The 22,835-nt window shown below is 41.5% G+C and overlaps 1 protein-coding gene across 2 annotated transcripts in view; it reads right to left on the bottom strand.

Moving 5' to 3' along the window:
• The window catches only part of SLC38A1 (solute carrier family 38 member 1), a 196,640-nt gene that overhangs the window by 113,478 nt on the left and 60,327 nt on the right, over window positions 1-22,835 (bottom strand). For both annotated transcript variants that reach the window (XM_039355308.1, XM_039355309.1), the window contains 2 exons: window positions 17,443-17,518; window positions 16,548-16,663 (listed from right to left, as the gene is read on the bottom strand). In XM_039355308.1, coding sequence (XP_039211242.1) covers window positions 16,548-16,663; window positions 17,443-17,518 — 192 coding nt within the window. The remainder of the gene's footprint in view (window positions 1-16,547; window positions 16,664-17,442; window positions 17,519-22,835) is intronic.

Here is a 22,835-nt window from a genome sequence, read left to right as displayed (position 1 = left end):
CTCTTTTATGACTCATGGACTTCAACTCCCAGAATTCCTGAGTCAGCCTAGCTGGGCTAGCTAGCTCTCTCCTGCCCTTCCTGCTTCCTGCTTCCTTCAGAGACGCAGCAAAGGGAGGAGCTCTGCCCAGAAAGCTTTTCAGCTCCTCGGAGAACACTGTGAGTGCACTCTCTTTTACACACACACACACACACACACACACACACACACACACACACACAAAACACACACACACACACACACACACACAAAACACACACACACACACACACACAGAAGCAGGGAAGTGCAATTGCCTCTCTCTGTCTCTGTCTCTCTCTGCAAAGGCAGAGGAGGCTGGGAGCCACAGGGGAAGGCTCAAAGAGCCGCATGCGGCTCCGGAGCCGCAGGTTGCCGACCTGTGGTCTAGGACGCCAGTAAGGCGTATATGAGGGGAATTTTAATTGATTTAAATAAAGTTTTTAGGGATAAAAGGATACAAAAACGTAGAGAAATAGAAGATGAGATTAAAATAAAAGAAGAAGCGCTTGCTCTTAACCCAACTGATAATAACTTAAAGGTTTCTATAAAGATGCTTAGGGAACAATTTAATATGTTGATGGCAGATCAGGTGGCTACCAATTTGTGTTATATGAGACATAATACTTTTTGTAATGCGAATAAGCCTGGGAGGTGGTTGGCTTATCATTTACGAAAGAAACAGAAGGCTAGGATTATAGAGAAAGTAAAATATAAAGGTACTGAGGTCTTTCAGCAAAATTTGATTAAAAAGAGTTTTTTAGATTTTTACACAAAACTATACTCAAGTGATAATATAAAGGGAATGGATATAGATAAATATTTACAATCAGTACATTTTCCTAAACTTTCTGAGGAACAGCAAAATGGGATGAATTGTTTAATTACTGTGGAGGAAATTGGCTTAGCTATCAAGCAGTTAAAGGTGGGAAAGTCTCCAGGAACAGATGGATAGACATCGACGTATTATAAAAATTTATATGAAGAAATGTTGGAGCCATTAAAGGAGCTTTTTAATAATATCTTGCTGGGAGCACAAGTTCCTCCTTCTTGGAAAAGAGCGTTTATATCATTGATTCCGAAGGAGGATCAAGATCTTACAGAGCCTAAGAATTATAGGCCGATATCATTATTAAATGTAGATTACAAGATTTTTACAAAAATTTTGGCAAATAGATTAATGCAGGTTATGAAGGATTTGATTCACAGTGATCAATCAGGATTCATAACAGGGCGATACATGAAATATAATGTTAGACAAATTATTAACTTAATTGAGTATTTGGATAAGAACAACCAGATTCCTGTGGCTTTTATATTTTTGGATGCTGAAAAAGCCTTTGATCAATTAGATTGGCAATTCTTATTCTCATTGGTAGAGAAAATGAATTTTGGGGATAATTTTTTACATGCACATGCACTTATATATCAGCAACAATCGGCTCAAATTGTTGTTAATGGGGGATTGACTGAGACTTTTAATATTGAAAATGGGACAAGACAAGGATGTCCATTATCTCCATTGTTATTTGTTTTAACATTGGAGATTTTGTTGATCCAGATTCGAAAATCAACGGTAATCCAGGGCATAAAGATAAGAAGAAATGAGTATAAATTACGGGCTTTTGCGGATGATTTGGTTTTGATTTTGGAACAACCGATTAGGGCGGTTGATTGTTTATTAGAACTTATAACACAGTATGGAAAAGTTTCTGGTTTTCAAGTTAATAACCATAAGACTAAGATATTATCTAAGAATATGTTAGCCAATGACAAGGAAAGTTTGGTTAAAGCTACAGGTTTTCAGATGGTGAAAAAGGTTAAATATCTGGGAGTATATTTAATTGCCTCAAATGGAAAATTGTATAAAAATAATTATGAATTACTATGGGCAAAAGTGCAAAAGGATTTAAATGACTGGAAAAAATTGCAATTGTCACTGTTGGGGAGAATTTCAGCTGTAAAAATGAATGTTCTACCAAAGTTTCTTTTTTTGTTTCAGATGATACCTATTTTAAAAAAAGATGTAAATTTGGAGGAATGGCAGAAGGGTATCAATAAATTCATTTGGGCTGGGAAAAAACCAAGGGTTAAGTTTAAGATTTTGCAAGATGCCCGAGAAAGAGGAGGACTTAAAGCATCTAACTTGAAATTATACTATGATGCAGCCGCCTTAACTTGGATAAGTGATTGGCTTAATTTAACAAATAAGGATATTCTTGTTCTTGAAGGGTGGGATTTAATGTATGGTTGGCATGCATATTTAATTTTTAATAAGAAAGTGGACCGGGCTTTTAAAGTACATATTTTGAGGAGTGCCTTACTTCGAGTTTGGAAAAAGTATTATTATAGGTTAAACTATAAAATACCTATCTGGGGGAGTCCTAGACATGCAATTGAGGGGATTTCTAAGGGGATGAACTTTGATAAAATTTCGTATAAAGAATTATTAATCTGGTCAGGTTCGGATTGGCATTTAAAATTTCTAGATGTATTAAGGCAAGAAAATATTCTACAGTCATGGTTTCAATATTTACAAATAGTGGACAGGTGGACTGTAGATAAGAAAGAAGGAATAACACTAGAAGATGGAAATCTGGTTATTCAGATTAAAGATCAGAGTCAGGCCCATATAAAAAGAATTTACAATGCTTTAACAGAATTAGACTCTGAAACAGAATTGGTTAAAGACTGTATGATTAAATGGGCTCAGAATATCCAGGATCCGATCCCATTGGACTTATGGGAGACAATTTGGATTAGAAATGTTAAATTTACACAAGCTCAAAATTTGAGGGAAAAATTTTTATAAAATGTTTTACAGATGGCATTTAGATCCTAAGAAATTGTCTTGTATGTATCCAAATTTACAACCCAAATGTTGGAGATGTGGTAATATGGATGCGACATATTTTCATGTTTGGTGGAATTGTAAAAAGGTAAAGGCTTTTTGGATTATGATTTGATGGAACATCAAAGTCCTTTGGGATTGGGCGGCATATAAATAAAATTAAATAAATAAATAAACATTCAAAAGGTTTTTAAAAGTAAGATAAAGTTCACCCCTCAATTATTCCTATTGGGTATCTTTGTGGATTTAAATGACAAAGAAACTACTTTAATGTTGAATTTATTAACTGCAGCAAGGTTATTAGTAGGCTCGTATTGGAAGAAGGACTCGTTGCCTACTTTAGAAGAATGGATATTTAAAGTTTCTAACTTTGCAGAAATGCAAAAATTTCTGCTTATTTGAAGGATCATACACAAGAAAGATATATTATTGTATGGAGAAGATGGATAGATTATATTCAGAAAAAATATGGTACTTTAAAGTTTCATTTATTGTTTCATTTATTAAGATGGATAGTATTTCTTATACACAATTACTTAAGTGGGATGGTAAAAATTGGCAATTAAAATCTATGGATGAACTAGTACAAGAAAATATTATTTATTCATGGTTTCAGTATAGACAATTATTGGAAAGGTGGAAGATAGATTATAATGTGGGCTTGCTTAGAGAGGATGAGAATTTGTTAAAACAAATTAGAGATCAAAGCCGAACCCATATTAAAAGAATTTATGGTGTGTTAGTGGAATTGGATTCAGAAGCAGAATTAGTTAAAGATTGTATGGTTAAATGGGCTCAAAATTTTGATGAACCAATTTCATTAGATATATGGGAGACTATTTGGGTGAGGAATGTTAAATTTACACAAGCCCAAAATTTACGGGAAAATTTCTATAAAATGTTTTATAGATGGCACCTTGATCCACAAAAAATGTCTCATATGTATTCAAACTTGCAGCCTAAATGTTGGAGATGTGGTTGCTTGGATGCCACTTATTATCATATCTGGTGGTCATGTAAAAGCATAAAAGCTTTTTGGATTACGATATGGTGGAATATACTATACAAAGAATTTTCAAAAGAAGGATAAAATTTACTCCACAATTGTTTTTGTTGGGTATTGTCTCTGATTGTGACAACAAAGAAATTATTTTAATGTTAAACTTAATCACAGCGGCAAGGTTGTTAATAGGACAGTATTGGAAGAAGGAATTTTTGCCTACTTTGCAGGAATGGTTTCTTAAAGTTTCTTACCTATCTGAAATGGCAAAAATTTCGGCTTTTTTGAAAGATCAATCTCAAGAGAAGTATCTCTTGGTGTGGAAAAGATGGGTAAATTTTATACAATATAGGTATGATATTAGAAAATATCATTTAGCTTTTGAATAATTTATATTTAAAGTTTAAGATATTACTTAGAAGTGTAGAATAGTTTAGTTTTTCCCTTTTATTATTATTTTTATTTTCTTTCTTTTCTTCTTTTTCTCTTTTTGTTTTTTTTTATACATAATAGAGTTAATGTATTTAACAATTTGCTCATTGGATATAATCATATTTGTTTGTGGTTTATTTGAGTTTATAAGCTTTTTCTACTAAGTTTTAGTTAACTCTGTATCTAGCTCTGGGAAGAATGGGGGAGGGTTTTGGGGAGGGTTGGGAGGGATTGGGAAAGGGGGTTTTATTGTAAAATTGTAAAAAAATTATATAAAAAAGTTTCATTTATTGTATGAGTAAATTTTGTAGAGATTTGTTTATATGTCTTAATTTAAGGGGAGTTAAAGGTTAAGTATGATGTTTTTTTTCTTTTTTCTTTCTTTTTTTTCCTTTTTTTATTATTGTTAACCTTCTTATTAATAACCCTGTACTCTGCTCTGGGAAGCGAGGGGGGGAGGGTTGAGGGTGGGTGGGTGGGTGAGTGGGTGGGTAATGATAATATAGTCATGGCAAATGCTTGGGCATTTCCCCTATGCTGCGTTCATGTGTGTGAGAGGGATGAGAGGGGAGGAAGGAGTAGGGAGGAAGTAGGATGGTTAGAGGAGATGGGGAGGGGAAGAGAGTAGGAGGGGAGGAGAGAAAGAGGAGGGAAGTAGGGAAGGTTTAGAGAGGGTGGACGCAGCCTGGGGGGAATGGGCAGGCAGTACCAATGGTTAATTGTACTTTGTATGAATAAATGGAAAATAAAAACTTTTTTAACAAAAAAAAAAAAAAAGACTTCAGTAAGCACTGGTCCTATGCGTCCATGGAACCAAACTGGGAAAGCTTATTCAACATTTAAAAAAATAAAACTTTTAGCAAATTATTTGATTAGAAAAAGTCCCCCCAAAGCACATAACTCATTGTTTAGAATACTTTGCATGAGATTAGGTCTTAAGAATCAAACTTAAAATTTCTTTAGAAATTAAATAAGAAGCTAAGCAGCAATGTTTGACCATCTGACTATTAAAAAGTTCCTACATATGTGTGAATTTCATTTAAATGCTACTTGTTAAGTCCTTCGTTGGATGGCGAATGAAGATTACACATTGTTGAATCAACAGCTCTTTATTTCACCTTCTGTTCACTCCAACAACAACCATGAGACTTGCAGGTCTCTGCTTTTGTGTCTGGATTCCCGGGCAAAACAGTTACAGTTAATGGCGCGCTTTTGCACCTCGCGCATGTGCGCAAGGCTGGCACCGCTCACTCTGGTCCCGGGCAGCTTGCAGCAACCCCGGGACCACAGCAATGTCCCGAGCCTGCTTTTGCAGGCTCAGGACACAACACCCCTTCCCCCCAGATGAAACTTTTTCCGCACACATGTGCGATCTCTCTGAAGGAACGTGGTATAAGCTTCCATCAAATCAAATGCATGGACTGTGGATATTGACAATACTCATGAATCACACCCTTGTCTGATACCATGCTATCGTTTTGGGAATAATTGTACCTGACATTCCAAAAACAAACCAATAACTCCACCATTCATTTATGGCATTACTGCCTTGTTTACCCCATGACTTGACAGCCACTTTACAAACTCCCTAAGGAGTTTTTAACCCATTGCGACCTCCTCGGACCCAGGGAACACCCTTGGCTTCCCTGCTCAATTACCGGGTTTGGGATGCCCACTCTTTGCTGCTCCAGTTGCCCAGGTGACCTTGGTTCTGTTGCCTGGCCTGCTTGCTTGCCCACCAGGTTTGGTGCTCCTCTCCATACCCGGTTGACCTGCCCAATTTTAGGCTGGCTGGACCCTCTGAGTTCCACCCAGTATTCCTTGGGCTTGTGGTATTCTCCAGGTCCACAATGGACCTTCCTTGGAGATACAAGCCTTCACCCCCAAAACCTGCAGCTGGATGGTCTGGGATAGTTGCCGTGCCCCAGTGCCTTGTGGCCCCCCAGTCTGTGCCTGAGGTGACAGAGTCAGGAGTTGCCTCTCTGCTTACCCCCTTCCAAATGGCTTCCTTCTGGGAGCAATTACAGTACTGGGCCAGCTGTCTTGTGTTGATGCCAGTTCTCTTGTATGTCTTGAATTATTTGGATACCCCCGGTCAGTCTCCCTGTTTGGAGTGCTGTTTGATGTCTGTGAATAGTGTGGATACCCCCTGTGTGACTCCCTGGCTGGAGTAAGTGTGGGTGTGGAGCATGTCTCCCTTCCCAATAAATTCCTGTTGGGAGCACTTGCGGAAACTTGGGATGGGCCTTCCCCGGCCTCCTCAGCGGCCAGTGACTGCTGATATTGGTCCCCAAAATGCACAATATAACCCTCCTCCCCCCCCAGAGCATAGTCAGGAGCAGAAGAGGATGAGTCCAGTCTCTTACACAGCTGGTCTATGTGCCGCTGGAGAACGCGGCCGTCGTCCAAGGACACCTCGTATGACAAAGGTCCAGACACCTTGCAGACCACAGCTGGAATTCAAAGATGACCAGGCCTGTAGTTCCGAGTCCAGACCGCAGCACCCACTTGCAAGCTCCTGGGTGCCCTAGGCTGCGAAGTCTGAGATGCCACCCTATCAGGGTGCAGTCTGTCTAGCTTAGTTATGAGCCTGCGGCCCCAACATAGTTCAGCCGGGCTCTTTCTAGTAGAAGTACAAGGTGTGGTCCAATGTGCAAGAAGAAAGTCTGCTAACCTGTGATGCCAGTTACCGTAAGTCAGCTTCTTGAGGGCATCCTTGGTGATACGCACCATACGCTCAGCCATTCCGTTGGTGGAGGGGTGAAAAAGAGCTGAAGTTGCATGGCAGATCATGTTGGCTTGAAGAAAAGCCTGGAACTCAGAAGAAGTGAATTGAGGACCGTTATCTGAAACGAGAACATCGTGTGCAGCAAAAATGTCTCTCAATACCTGGATTGTCCTGGCAGTAGTAGTGGAGGAAACAGGAACAACCTCTAGCCACTTGGAATGGCTATCAACAACAACCAAGAAGAATTGTCCCTGAAAGGGCCCAGCATAATCTATATGCACTCTGGACCATGGTGATTGAGTTTCCTCCCACCTATGAACCAGTGCCTGAGGCATTTCTGGCCGTGACTGCTGGCACAACTGACACCCGTGCTCCTGAGCCTCTATATCCTTATCTAGCCTAGGCTACCAAGCTGTGCGCAAGCACTTTCATTCTGACAATACCAGGATGTCCCTCATGCAGAGAGACATAGATTCTAGCCCTCAATGAGGCTGGGATAACTACCCTGCTACCCCACAATAGGCAACCCTTAAAAGTGGATAACTCGTGCTTCTTGAGCCAGAAGCTTTGAAACTCCGTACCTGGACTTCTGTCAGGCCAACCTGACAATACCCATGAAAGCACACGTGTAAGAGTGTGATCTGTGGCAGTTTCTGCAGCCACATCCCTGGCATTGAGGGGAGATTCTGGCAACTCCTGAATGGAGAGAATATTGATGGCAGGAGCAGGGTTTGCTTCTACCAGCTTCAGAGGTAGTCTGCTTAGGCCATCAGCGTGGCCCATTTCCTTACCTGGTTTGTGAACTAAAGTATAATCATATGCTGACAGGAAAATGGATCACCTCAGCATTCTAGGGGAAATAATGTGAGGGGTTTGTTTGTTAGTTGTAAACAACCCCAGCAGAGGCTTATGATCTGTGTAGACCGTGAAATGGTGGCCATATAAGAAATCATGAAATTTCTTAATGCCAGCCACTATGGCCAATGCCTCCCTGTCTATTTGAGCGTAATTATGCTCAGCAGAAGACAGAGTCCTAGAGTAATATGCCACAGGAACCTGAGTTCCATCAGCCCTCAAGTGGCTAAGTACAGCTCCCACCCCATACGGAGATGCATCGCAGGCAATACAGACAGGTAATTGCTCATTGAAATGTGTAAGCACAGCATTAGACGTGAGCAAAGCCTTGACCTCATTGAAGCTCTTTCCGTGGACTTTTGTCCACTGCCAAGATGCCTGCTTGTCTAAAAGCTTATATAATGGTTCTGCTACTGCAGCTTTGTAAGGGAGAAATGCATTGTAAAAGTTCAAGAGGCCCAGAAAAGCCTGCAGCTCACTTTTAGACTTGGAGCTTGGAGCCTGCTGTATAGCCTGTAACTTTGATTCAGCAGGGTGAATACCTTGAGCATCTATCCTGAATCCTAAGAAATCAGTAGAAGTGACTCCTATCTTACACATGTCCTTCTCCAACTTAAGGCCTGCTCTTCGAAAATGGAGCAAAACAGCCCTTAACCTCTCTGCTAAGTTTTGAGAAGATTCTCCAGCAATAAGGACATCATCAAAATAGGGGCAGACTCCAGGGATACCCCTAAGTACTCCCCATGACACTCTGGAATATGCCAGGGGCTACATTTACCCCAAATTGCAGTCTTTTGACCTTGAATGCACCCCTATACGTTACAATGGTCTGTGCCTCAGCAGTTGCTTCATCAACGGGTAATTGTTGATATGCCTGTGCCAGATCTAGCTTTGTAAAAACTTGCCCCCCCTGTGAGGGAGGCCAAAATATGGCTGACTACTGGAACTGGGTACGCGTGCTGTTGCAGCACCTTGTTTAGTGTGCACTTGTAGTCTGCACATATGCGTATGTCCCCATTAGCCTTGAGAGTCGTTACTATGGGGGTTTCCCATGGACTTGAATCTACAGGCTCTAAAATGCCTTGCTGTATCAATTTATCCAGCTCAGCATCAATCTTGCCCTTGAGTGCAAAGGGTACTCTCCTAGCCTTAATCCTAATGGGTGTGATGGTCGGGTCTAGCCTCAAAGAAACTGGAGGCCCCTTGTAGGACCCAAGCTGTGGACTAAACACATCTAAACACATCGCAGACTTCTGCTAGGCCCAGCGTTTGCAAATGTTGCAGCCCAGTAACCTGGATTCCCAAGGCCTCAAACCAATCGAGTCCTATAAGACTCGTTCGTTCACCCCCAACAACCAACACATCTAGTGTGTGGAGGAATTTGCACATGCAGCAAACTGCCATGCATTGCCCCCCCACAAACCTCATAACCTTTTGATACCCTTTGTCCCAAGGAAGCAGCTAAAAGATCACCCCCTTTTGACTTAATATCTTACCTACCTAAATAATAAGTTCCCCCTTATCTCTTCCTGTCTTTATCAGTTCCTTCTCCTTTTCTAATTTACCTGTATTTGTTTTACCTGCTCTCAACAGGTAATGTGTTACTAGAAAATAATTGCTTATATGAAGGAATTTTTCAATTACTTTATGTCAACAGCTAAAGGTTAAACTTCTAAATGTAAAATGTCAGCAGTTAATGGCAAAGCCTATGTATGTAAAAAGTATATAAGAAAGAATAAACTCAGAGTTTGTCAAGCTGTATCCTGCAGCTTCAAACCTCTGCTCAAGACATGCCTGTGTCTTTTTCTTAGCATCCTACATCTGGCGCCCAACGTGGGGCAGCCCTCCCATGGAGCAACTGGGACAGCCCCCCCCCTTCCGAGGGAGCAACAGCCAACTTACTTACCAGCGTCTGGAATAGACCCCTAAGTGCACTTTCGTCCTACGGGACCCCTCAGTGGTAAGTAAGGGTTGCAATCTATCTCAGCACCAGCAAAGGAATTCAGATTCCTGTTACACACATCAGGCATGAAAAAGGAAGCTGATGGGTGAGGTAGGGAAATATTCCCCTTGATATCCTAAGCGCTGGACGCTTAGGTTACAAGATTGGGAAAAAAATAGGGCATACTTTACATCTTGAATCTTGGGCTCCAGTACAGGTATTACATCAATGCCATCAAGCAGTGGAAAAATTTGGCTCAGATGCTTCAGCAGGGTAACAATTAACTACAAGCCCCACACCTGATTAGGATCAAAGTAAAAACTGTGCCTCCGAAAGCATCTTTAATTGGATTTTCAGCTCCTTCTGAAGAGGCTAATTCTTTTGCCTCCTTACAGCCACCATACACCCCCATAAGGAAAATATTAGAGGAACAATCTTGAAGTAGAAAAAATATATATGGGGAATGGTCAGAGGAATTTAAAGAAACAAATTAAATTAAAATGTACTCCTCTGCAATGTGTTTTGAACAATTGGGATGTTTTGAAACTTCAAGTAGCTGTTAAGTTTAACCCTGTCAGACAATGTCTGATGGTGCTTTGTGTTGATGTGTAGAAGTATAAATAATCTTTAACAAGACAACACTGAAAAATTTTGTAAACCTCCAGCTGGCTAGTTTATCTGATAACAACTAAAGCCACGGAAGAAAAAGAAAAGAAAATTCAAAGAACTGAAAGCAAGTTTTTTTTTCTTTTTTCCCCTTTTAATCTGGCTCTATTCAATTCCCTTTTGTCAAGAGGTAAGGAGAGGAGGCTGCTACATTTTCCCCACCCTTCACACCTTCAATATTCCTTTTAGTCTTTCCCCAATGTCTTTTGAAATTGCTGGGATAAGTTGGAATTAACCATAAATGTTCTCCTCCTTTTTAATTAAAAGGGGAGGCCTGTTTTAGCCTCAAACCCCAAATTGATGTGTCTTTTGTTTATGTATATGTGTGTATATGTGTATATGTATGTGTGGCCACACAGAACATTATGCTTGGGCTTGGAATGGTGAGAAAAATAGGAGATGATTAAAAGGGCCCTATTTTTTAAAAAAACAAAAAAAAAAGCCACATGTTTGGTTGGAATCATCTCATGATTTTTCTCGCTTTTTGCAGGACAAGCCATATGTCTAAATCAATGTTGTTTTATTGCTATTTGTATATATATGTTTGTCTGTGTTGTTCTGTGTTATTTCCAAGACTTGGAAGAGGGTCAAACCCTCTCTGATAACAACAATACAAAAAGGCCTTATTTAAAAATAAATAGTTTGCCTGGAGAAAGTATAAAATGAAATATTTGTATGTGGAATTGTTTATACAAGCAGTTAGAATGAAAATGAATGAATTAATTTGTTGATACCTGAGTGTGTGTGTTAACCCTCAAACCCCACCCCCACCCACTCTCTCCCAGGCTGTAAAAGAAATAAAAAACTGCAGATTTTATTGTTGTAATTGAAAAGTAATAGTAAGTGTTTGCATGGAGAATGTGTGAGAGAATTTATGGAAAATGCATGTCAAGGAGAGAAAACTAATTTTTAGTGGTGAAAAGTTTGTAACAAAAAACTTTTCCTGTCTCTTTTGTTTTTCAAGTGGCTGTGTTGCTTTAAGAGCAAGAGAGACAGAAAGAAAAGTTTTAAACTTTTTTTTTCCTCTCTGCTTAGAATTCCAGTTTGCGAATGGAGATGAAATTTAATCCCCGCTCTTGCAGTTTCAGCTGGCAAAATCTTTATATATCAACCAAAAGAAATAACTCTGAATTGTTTTATTTAAGTTTTGTAAATGTTTAACCTACTTAATATAAACTTGTTTCCATCTTTGATTAACTTGGAATTTAACTTATTGACTAAAGGAAAACAACCTGGAGATCTCATTTGTAGTTCCACTTGCAGCATTTACCACAGTTGAGCAAATTAAGTACTTGAGTACTCAATTTGTGGACAGAATTCCACATAGGAATTGTCACTTAATACTTTTGATATTTCTTACTAGTAAGATACTTACAGGAATATTAGCTGTGTTAGAAGCGCAAAAAGCCTATTGTATTGAATGGCTTTACTTATCCCATCCCAAAATGTTTTATCTTTTATCCAGGCTGTTGCTGAAATAACCTTAGGACACAATCAAGCTTGTCCTTGAAATGGGACTGATTTAATTAATATTGTTATTCCTATCCCAAAATTTGATTTTCAATTTTATTTTCAGAATAACTTATCTCTTCTGCTGCTATTTTAGCTTTCCACACCTTTTCTCAACAGACTTTTAACTTAATTTCTTATTCTCATTATGTGTGCCAACTTATTTTTAATCTTACAAGTGCTTACATCATGCCCAGGATCGACCCCAATCTTATGGCTTTGTTTTTAACTTTACAGCAGCTATCCTTTGTTTCTCACATATGTATCGGTCCTTTAAGGACTGCCTTCATAAACAAATAAAAAAGGAGGGATCAAGGGTACCTAATTTGGCATGGATAAATAATCAAGTCAATAAAGTCCTAATAACTTTAAATCAGCTAAATATTTCTTTTCAAAAAACTACTGTCTACCAGCGTCACTTTCAGCAGAAAGCTGTGCTTCCTAATCCATTGGTATGTTATTGGCAATTGTCTGATAAAACCTGGTTAGATCCAATTCCCTTACTAACTTGGGGGCGAGGCTATGCTCTGTGCTTGCTCCTACAGGCCCTCTCTGGATTCCAGCCCAGTGTGTGCAACCAGCCAAAGATGTCATGGCATCAAGTCCAGAACCCAATACTGGAAATGAAGCAGGTGACTCTTCAGACAGCACAACGTCCCTTTTGCTCTCGCCATCGCAGCTGACCAACAACCTGGGGCGATGTGAAAAACCTAATCTCCAAAGCACAGATGGTTCTGTGGCAACAGGGAAAAGAACTTATACCAGAGAATTTATGCGCTGCCATATTTGTGGTTTTGACTGCAAATTCCTTAGTCATTCTTTGCCTCTCTTTCCTTCTTAATTACTGTGTGGGGGCTCAAGCTCCCACTCATCCTTTAGAATCACGGATGAAATATAATATCTAGGTGCAATTAGCTAAATGTAACACAAGTGACAGACTTTTGTATTTCTGAATCATATGACATGGAAAATCTACTCTCTACCTGTCTTATACCTGTGTATGTCCCAGCTTCAGTTTATTTGTTATTTCAATGTTTCTGATCAATCTGGCGTTATTCAAAAGCAAATTAATGTTTTACATAATTTGGCTTCTGATTTAAAAATTGATACCTTAGGAAATTGGTGGAGTGCTCTATGGTCATGGCTTCCCATTGGCCTTCTTGGAAAGATTGTTCAATATCTCATTATAATAGTTGCTATCCTTATCAGCTGTTGTTGTTTATTTCAATGTCTTTTTTCTTTACTTAATAAGATGTCTTGCAATTTTCCATACTAAGCTAAGACCCACTAACTACTCCTGCTTAAGATGTCTTCATTAATAAAATAGAAAAAGGTGGGATGTGGAGGAATTTGCACATGCAGCAAACTGCCATGCATTGCCCCCCCACAAACCTCATAACCTTTTGATACCCTTTGTCCCAAGGAAGCAGCCAAAAGATCACCCCCTTTTGACTTAATATCTTACCTACCTAAATAATAAGTTCCCCCTTATCTCTTCCTGTCTTTATCTCTTCTTGTCTTTATCAGTTCTTTCTCCTTTCCTAATTTACCTGTATTTGTTTTACCTGCTCTCAACAGGTAATGTGTTACTAGAAAATAATTGCTTATATGAAGGAATTTTTCAATTACTTTATGTCAACAGCTAAAGGTTAAACTTCTAAATGTAAAATGTCAGCAGTTAATGGCAAAGCCTATGTATGTAAAAAGTATATAAAAAAGAATAAACTCAGAGTTTGTCAAGCTGTATCCTGCAGCTTCAAACCTCTGCTCAAGACATGCCTGTGTCTTTTTCTTAGCATCCTACACTAGTGGACCCTCAAAATCCTTGTGTTGCACTGTAAGAGTGGCCTCCCCCTTTACAAACACCTTGGAATTTTGAAAATCTGTTAGTATTATGTTGGATGGCCTAAGTTTGGCCTGAACACCACTACTGTTGCAAATCTTTCTAAATGTATGAATGGAAATAATTGAAAGAGCGGACTCAGTGTCCAGCTCCATGGCTACAGGAACCCCTTGCAACCTAACCTTAAGTGACAGTTTTTTCTTGAGGGGTTTGTGTGTGCCTGTTCTGCAAATAATCCTGCGCGACGCGCAGAAACCCACCCTATTTTGGCTGGGGACCCTGGTACCTTTCAGACGCAATTCTTCTCGAGGTTGTACCTTCTGGCGACCCAAACAGATGGATGCTATGTGGCCTTGCCTGCCACACACTCTGCAGATGGCAGAACGGAATCTGCAGTCAGCTCTCTTATGGCGACCTCCACACCCGAAGCATTTGGGCACTGCTGGAGCTTTTTCTCTGCCTTCCTTCTGCTTCCTTTCTGTGGACTGGTAAAGCCGATCCACCTCTTCTTCAGGATCTTCCTCCGATCCTTCATGGACGCCCTCATGGTGCATGGTGACTGCCTCCGGGTTGTTCCTGATGGGCCGCATGTTCTTGACTGCCCCGCCTGCTGCTTCTTTAGCCGTCACCTCTCGTAGAGCATCTTGGAACGAGATATCTTCCTTTGCAAAAATCCTCTGTTGTAAGTCCCTGTTCCTTAGACCGCATACAAAATGGTCTCTCAGCCTTTCTTCAAGATCTTTGAACTAACATCATCTGGCTGCTCTTCTCAAGGCCGCAATAAACTCTTTGGCTGATTCACCTGCCCTCTGGTCCCTCTGTTCAAATGTGTGTCTCCACACAATAACAGACATCTTAGGCTGGAAATGGTCTTTCAATAACTTCTTTACGTCTGTGTATGTTACAGACTCTAGAGGAGCAGGGGCCGCCAGATTTTCTGCAATTTCAAACACGTCCTGCCCACAGACACACAACAGAGTTGCATCCTTCAAGCAATCTTCTCTTGCAACATAAGACTCCCAACTCTCTGGGTGAGTAACATCAAACTCATTCTTACTTCTATGCTTGGGAAGAAGTCTATCAACCGAGCTGACCTCCAGCGACGCTGTACTGGCAGGCTAGAACGCTGAGTTTAATGCCGTCTTCCCTTCTTCAAGGACTCCTTGGGTAAGTCTTACAGCTTCTCTTCTTTGAGCTTGCAAGCAATCCCACCTTCGTCACCAGTGTTAAGTCCTTCGTTCGATGGCAAATGAAGATCACACATTGTTGAATCAACAGCTCTTTATTTCACCTTCTGCTCACTCCAACAACCATGAGACTTGCAGGTCTCTGCTTTTGTGTCCGGATTCCCGGGCAAAACAGTTACAGTTAATGGCGCGCTTTTGCGCCTCGTGCATGCCCGCAAGGCTGGTGCCGCTCAGTCTGGTCCCGGGCAGCTTGCAGCAACCCCAGGACCATAGCAATGTCCCGAGCCTGCTTTTGCAGGCTCAGGACATAACACTACTCATTCTGTTTTAAACAGAAATGGAGTTTAAACATGCATTTCAAATTAAGAATGAATGTATCTGTCCATTCTGGTTTCATCCACTTTTTCAACCTACCCACCTTAAATTTATTTCATCCCAGCTTCATTTCAGGTTGTATTTTTTAAAAACATATTTACATGCAAATTCATGCCATTCACTAAGTGATTTACTAATGCATTTTTGCAAAACATTTCAAATATAAAATGTGTTATTTATTTTTTTTATGTGTGCATATTTATGTCTAGTATTTTTACTTAATGAGCAGTGTGGTGGCTCAGTGGTTTGTCAGCTGGAAACCCAGGTTTGACGCCTAACACCAAGTGATGGGGTGAGCTCCTGATCTCACTCCAGCTCCTGCCAACCTAGCAGTTTAAAAGCATGCAAATGCAGCTAGATAAACATGTACCAGGTTGAGAAAGTAACAGCACTGATGTCATACACCTGTGTATTTTGTTTATGCACTAGTTAGGAAAACACAGATCAGGTAAACCTCTGCATTAAAATATGAAAATTAGAATTTTGTCTGTCTTTCCTTCAATTGAATATTTATAAGGATTGAATGAAAAATGATGCTCCCAAAGTTGTATCACTGACAGGTAGCAGTACTGATGTGCTAGAAGCTCTTATATATTCCTTAGCCTCTGTTCTTTGACTTCAATAGTTAGGAAGTTGCTATGAGAAAAGGTTCTGTTCTATTCTGTTGCTATTGTTTGTGAAGTGAAAGCCTGCAGTAAGTAAGCGATGTGACAATTAAATTTTGATTGCCCCTTCCAATTGAAATTCAACATCAAATTCAAGTTGTTTATGGTGATACTGAAATGAGTATTCTACATTGCTAGTCCCCAAAAAATGTAAAGGTGATATACTCAAAAGAATTGTTGTTTTTTTTTTCGAACTAGTAGAAAGGACTGTTAGGACCTCATTGAAGAAACAAAATGTGGAATTCTTTCATGATGGTTTTAAAAGTTGTCCAGCTTTGGCAGAGGTATGTGCAAATAGAGTTGACTGCTTGGAGACATAAATACTAACAACAAAATAATTCATGTTAAAGATAATTTTCTTACTTCATCCATTAAAACATCCCTATTTAAACTGAAATTATGGAAGTGGTGTTATTTTTCATTCAACCATAGTATGTGTCAAACTGCCAAAGAAATTTGGCATATGAATTACTTACATAAAGAGTACAATTCCTGTGTTGGCCAAAGCAAAGGCAAGACCCAATATTCCGCTGCCCATGATAGCATTACTAAGGTTGAAGACAGACATTCCCAAAGACGTTGTGCCTGGACTCTGTAAAAAGAGAGAATAAGGGATATAAAGGAAGAAAACAACTTAATTTCAAAGCTTGGCGACTGTATTCTATTCAATGTTCATTTTGAGAAGTCACTTTGTCGTTACATTAGTCACTTGTATGTTGAGTCTAACATTCAGTTATTTGCCCAGTGGAGTTCAGTAATATAACAAAACTGACAGATAAGTCAGTATTTTTTAATGCAATCCCTATTTAGTACCTATCAACTGGGTACTAGTGTATCCTGTTAAATTTCATTATCACCTCAATCATTATGTCAATTAAGGTTCACCTAAATTGTTTAAAAGCCAAATTCATGCATTTCTTTATTTTTACACAACACATCTCAAAGCTTCATGGTTAGGAAGATGTCTTTTACAAGCAGGATCATAACAATTGACTCTAAGAGGATTGGTAGAAGTCAATGTGGTAAAAGTGTTAAAGAGGTGGACTACTAAAAGTAGGATGACATGGCTTTACTTTTCTGCTCATCCATGTCTTGCCATCTAGACTTGTTAAGAGTGAAACATGGTCAGTTGTACCAAATATGCTGATTCCACCAGCAGGTCTCACTCAAAGCCTTTTATTAGTTTATTATGTAACTTACATTGAAGGAAGAAAAGGACATAAATATAATCACATAAATGAAACACAAATGAGCAGTCCTGAAAATGATAGCTAATGTCCTCCTTGCATAGGACATCAAGATGTTTCAGCAGTTTCTGTACACATGCAACATTAGAGAATAAACCTGTATGAGATGAGGAGAGGAACCTACATATTCATCACACTTCTTCTTTTCCAAATGGCTGTTAGTTAGGCTTCTTCTGCTCTCGCGGTCTGCAATGAACTTGCTGAAAGAAAACAAGAAAGCAGGATTTTTTTAACATTATGAGGCATAGCATGGATGAACTTTTATCACTTGTTACTGCTGTAGAATACTGTGACATTTCAATGTACTGTAGACTTGGAATGTTTTCATTAAACCACGTTGTACAGTGACATTTGAGAAGACAACAAATATTATAGATGGAGGATATAATAAGAGACATACAACACCTGAAAAGACATCTATATATGGTTCAGTTCTCTGATACACTGTTTAGAAATAATCCTCTGACGTGGCTATTTTGCAACAGGAGTAGTTTTCCTACTCCTTTTTTTTTTTTTTTTAGTGTGACCTGGAAATGCAAATGGTGAAATAGAGAACAAGTCCACAATGTCAGAGCAGTGTGAATTTGCCAGCATTAGGCTTTAGACTACAGATTCAGCATTGCTCCATTTTCACAAAATCCTTGACAGGAATGACTTTGTTAATACACAAAATCCAATGCATTTCAATAACAATTAAACTAAACTAAATAATCTAAAAAAATAAAATAGAAAAGAAAAAATAGTGCAAAAAAGAAAAACATATATAAAAATAGGAAAAAATAAAGAAATGATTTCTCCTTTCATAAAAATAATTAGGAAGACTTTTAGTAACTTATCACCTTCTATTATAATACAACAAATGTTTCCTTTTTCACAAATCTCATATCTTACCCATAAACAAATCCATAAAATCTTGTCATTTCTTTCCTTTGTTATTCCTCACAGAACTCTTCAAAATGTTAAACCAGTCTCTTTTGTGACTCCAATATAAGAAAGTAATCCAGCTCACTTGTTAAGACATCACTTCCAATTTTACGCAGGAGAAAACCCGAATAACCAAAGACCTACTTACCTACCTACCTACATACATATATATCTCCATAATAAATATCGATCACCAAGAGAAAGTAGTAAAATTTTAATAACCAAGCTGTCGTTGGGACCACCCAACATCGTCAGGGTTTAAAAGCAGACGCTAGAGAGAAGCCTTTTATAGGATATTGACAACCTTCATCCGGCTTCTAAAATGTGTTACCGGACCCAGCTGTTCGCATGGAGCCTTGAATAACTCGCATGCGTCAGTGCATAGTACTTCCCCATGCCTCCTCCATATTCCGTAAATGTTTTCCTGGTCAATTTTGGGGGTGAGTGGAGTCCTTTCCCCATTTGCTAATACCAGCCCTGGTTGTCTCCCTCCTCCCTCGTCCTCCTGCCCCTGGCAATTTGTCTTTCTGATGTTGGACGGGGGATGTTACTCTCTCTCTTGTGGTGCTTTCTTCCGTTCCCAGTGAATGTCGGCCCCACCTCAGCCAACCCAGCATCCGCCGATCACATCATGGGGAGCGGTCATCCCACAGTCCTGTAATCCACACTCCAACTCATTAAAGCAATCAGGGACTCGATTCCAGCACTGTGCTCCCAATGTCAAACTCACTGAGTGCACATTCATACTGTAATTCATGAGATCCCCACCCGTCCTTCCATCCTCCCTAATAGATATCCTAATCCTTTCGTCAGCAGCAGTCTCTCCCTCCCTCCGGTCTCGAAAGCCATCCCCATATGCCAATTGGAAATCCCTTTTCCCTTTCTGTTCGTTCATCCTGCCATCTGGAGGGGTTCTTCGTGGTCGTAGGTCTACCACCGGGCAGGCAATTTTAGGGGTGAGTGGAATCCTTTCCCCATTTACTAATATCGGGGGTGATTGTCTCCCCCCTCCCTCGTCCTCATGCACCTGGTGCCTTGTCTTTCATGATGATGGGCGGGGGATGTTACTCTCTCTCTTGTGATGCTTTCCTCTGTTCTCCTCCACGAATGCCGGCCCCAACCCAGCCAACCCAACATCCACGATGCGGCGTGGGCTGACAGAAACTGCGCCAATCACATCGTGGGGGGGAACAATTGTCCCACAGTCCTGTAATCCGCACTCCAGCTCACTAAGGCAACCAGGGGGTCGATCCCGATACTGCGCTCCCAATGCCGAACTCACTGGGCGCACATTTGTGCTGCAGTTTGTGAGGTCCCCACTCGTCCTTCCACCTTCCCTAGTAGATATCCTAATTCATTCGTTGACAGCAGTCTCTCCCTCCCTCCGGTCTCGAGAGCCATTCCCATTCGCCAGTTGGGAATCCCTTTCCCTCTTCTGGTGAGACCTGCCATCTGGATGAGTTCTTCGCGGTCGTAGGTCCACTGTCGGGCAGGCAGCTGTGACCTGCGGGGGAGTGTCCTCAAAAAGGTTAACACACTCTCAACTCGCCTTGCTGCAGTGCGATGCAGGATATAACCTCATGGATGCACACCTGCTGGATTTTATAGCAGCCTTGGAACTAGCCATATATCATGGGGATATGGGGGAAGACTCTAGAAACTCTATAAAGCAGCAGGTCACAGGGTTGCTTATGCAACATAGGTACTATCAGACCCTATCTAGGGAAGAGACTGGCCCTAGAACAACTAAGAAAAAATGACTCCATAGTCATATTACCAGCTGACAAGGGCAGGGCCACGATGGTAATGGATAAGGCGTTGTATGTGACTAAAGCATTAGAACTTCTTAATGATACAACGGCTTATAGAGTTGTTAAGAGGGATCCCATGGTGTCCACGATGAATAAGATCAATAAGGTGTTGAACAACTTTAAACGTGCCAGAAGAGTAGATGAGGATGCCTTGAGGAGAATGCGTCCCAAGGATTCAGCTCTCCCCAGGTTTTATGGACTTCCCAAAATCCATAAGGAGGGCACGCCGCTTCGCCCTATTGTTTCTTTTAAAGGCACACCCATATCAGGGTTAGCGAAGTGGCTGAGTGAACACATTGCCTACCTGGTAGAAGATAGCCCTACCACAGTTAAATCTGCGGAGGAGTTTCTAAATAAGATCGAGGCCCTCAGGGTGGAGGAGGATGAGGTGATGGTGTCGTTTGATGTCACCTCACTATTCACCTCCATCCCACAGGACCTTGCAATAACTGTCCTTAAAGAACAGTTAAAGGCACGGGAAGGGACCTGGCGCCGAGACTCCCTGCGCGTGGAGGACTTATTAGAACTTATATAACTGTGCTTGACTATGTATTTCACCTTTCAAGGTATCATGTACGAGCAGACAAAAGGCACCCCCATGGGCTCCCCCATATCCAGCGTGATAGTGGAGGCGGTCCTCCAGCAGTTGGAACATGAGGCTATGATCCAGTACCGGCCCAAGTTTTGGGCCCGGTATGTAGATGACACCTTTGTTGTCATCAAACGATGTGACAAAACCAACTTTATGGGAATACTGAATTCAGTTTATCCTGATATTAAGTTTACGGTGGAGGAGGAGAATCGGTGCTCGATACTCTTCCTAGATGTGTTAATCCAGCATCTACTGGATGGTACCATAAGTACCAGGATTTATTGTAAGCCCACTCAGACTGATCGAATCCTCCACTATAACAGCAACCATCCAGTGTCCCATAAGGTTGGTTGCGTCAAAACGGTGTTTAAGCGGGTGCATTCGCACTGCAGCATGGAGGAGTTTAGAGTGGAGGAAAGGAAACACCTGTACCACACTTTTCAACTTAATGGATATCCTTTGGGGTTTGTAGGACGTCACAGTAAGGCACCTGGACTTCGACACGGCCATCAGGAAGAAGAACTACAGACACGGATCACACGTATTACCCTGCCGTACATCAATAACGTTTCAGAGGCCACGGCTAGACTGTTGGCCCCCTATAACATAAAGGTGGCGCATAGACCTGACCAGACTCTGCGATCAAAGATCATGCACCCCAAGGACCCACTCCCCACCGCAGAAAGATCGGCGGTGGTATATAAGATCAGATATATGGACTGCCCACATAGCCATGTGGGTGAAACATCCAAAAGATTAAAAACTCGTTTGTACGAGCATAAATTGGTGGTCAGAAGGGGCGACCAGCATTCGTAGGTTTGGTCACATATGGCTGAAAATGGCCATCGCTTTGATTTCGACCAGGTTCAAGTCTTAGCAAATGATGCCACCAAAGGGGGGCGACTATTAAAAGAAGCCTGGTTCTCCGAGGAAGATTCTGTTAACCGGCACATAGATATGTGCCCGGCGCATCGGTCATTAAGGACATGGCATACTAGCTGGTCCCTCAGTCGCTGGGGAAGATCAACGTGTGGATCATGCTTGGATCAGGGGGGAAAAGCGGCTACCACTTCATCAGAAGACCGAATCAGTGGGAGCTCCAACCTTCCCCGCGGGTCACAGCTGCCTGCCCGACGGTGGACCTACGACCGCGAAGAACCCCTCCAGATGGCAGGACGAATGAACACGTTATGGTGACTCGGTCTCACCAGAAGAGGGAAAGGGATTCCCAACTGGCGAATGGGAATGGCTCTTGAGACCGGAGGGAGGGAGAGACTGCTGTCAACGAATGAATTAGGATATATACTAGGGAAGGTGGAAGGACAAGTGGGGACTTCACAAACTGCAGCACGAATGTGCGCCCAGTGAGTTCGGCGTTGGGAGCGCGGTATCGGGATCGACCCCCTGGTTGCCTTAGTGAGCCAGAGTGCGGATTACAGGACTGTGGGATGATTGTTCCCCCCACAATGTGATCGGCGCGGTTTCCGTCAGCCCACGCCGCATCGCGGATGTTGGGTTGGCTGGGGTGGGGCCGGCATTGGTGGAGGAGAACGGAGGAAAGCGTCACAAGAGAGAGAGTAACATCCCCTGCCCACCATCACGAAAGACAAGGCGCCAGGTGCATGAGGACGAGGGAGGGGGGAGACAATCACCCTTGATATTAGTAAATGGGGAAAGGATTCCACTCACCCCTAAAATCGCCTGCCTGGGGGTAGACCTATGACCACGAAGAACCCCTCCAGATGGCAGGATGAACGAACAGAAAGGGAAAAGGGATTTCCAACTGGCATATGGGGATGGCTTCTGAGACCAGAGGGAGGGAGAGACTGCTGCCGATGAACGGATTAGGATATCTACTAGGGAGGATGGAAGGACGGGTGGGGATCTCATGAATTACAGTATGAATGTGCACCCAGTGAGTTTGACATTGGGAGCACAGTGCTGGACTCGAGTCCCTGATTGCTTTAATGAGTCGGAGTGTGGATTACAGGACTGTGGGATGACCGATCCCCATGATGTGATCGGCACGGTTTCCGTCAACCCACGCTGCATCTCGGATGCTGGGTTGGCTGAGGTGGGGCTGACATTCTCTGAGTAGAGAGAGAGTAACATCCCTCGCCCAACATAACGAAAGACACAGTGCCAGGTGCAGGAGGATGAGGGAGGGGGGAGACAACCAGGGCCGGTATT

The sequence above is a fragment of the Crotalus tigris genome, unplaced genomic scaffold, assembly GCF_016545835.1.
Source record: "Crotalus tigris isolate CLP2741 ecotype Arizona unplaced genomic scaffold, ASM1654583v1 scf7180000018670.1062102, whole genome shotgun sequence".
Taxonomy (NCBI): Eukaryota; Metazoa; Chordata; class Lepidosauria; order Squamata; family Viperidae; genus Crotalus; species Crotalus tigris.
This window is presented reverse-complemented; position numbering and strand designations above follow the sequence as displayed.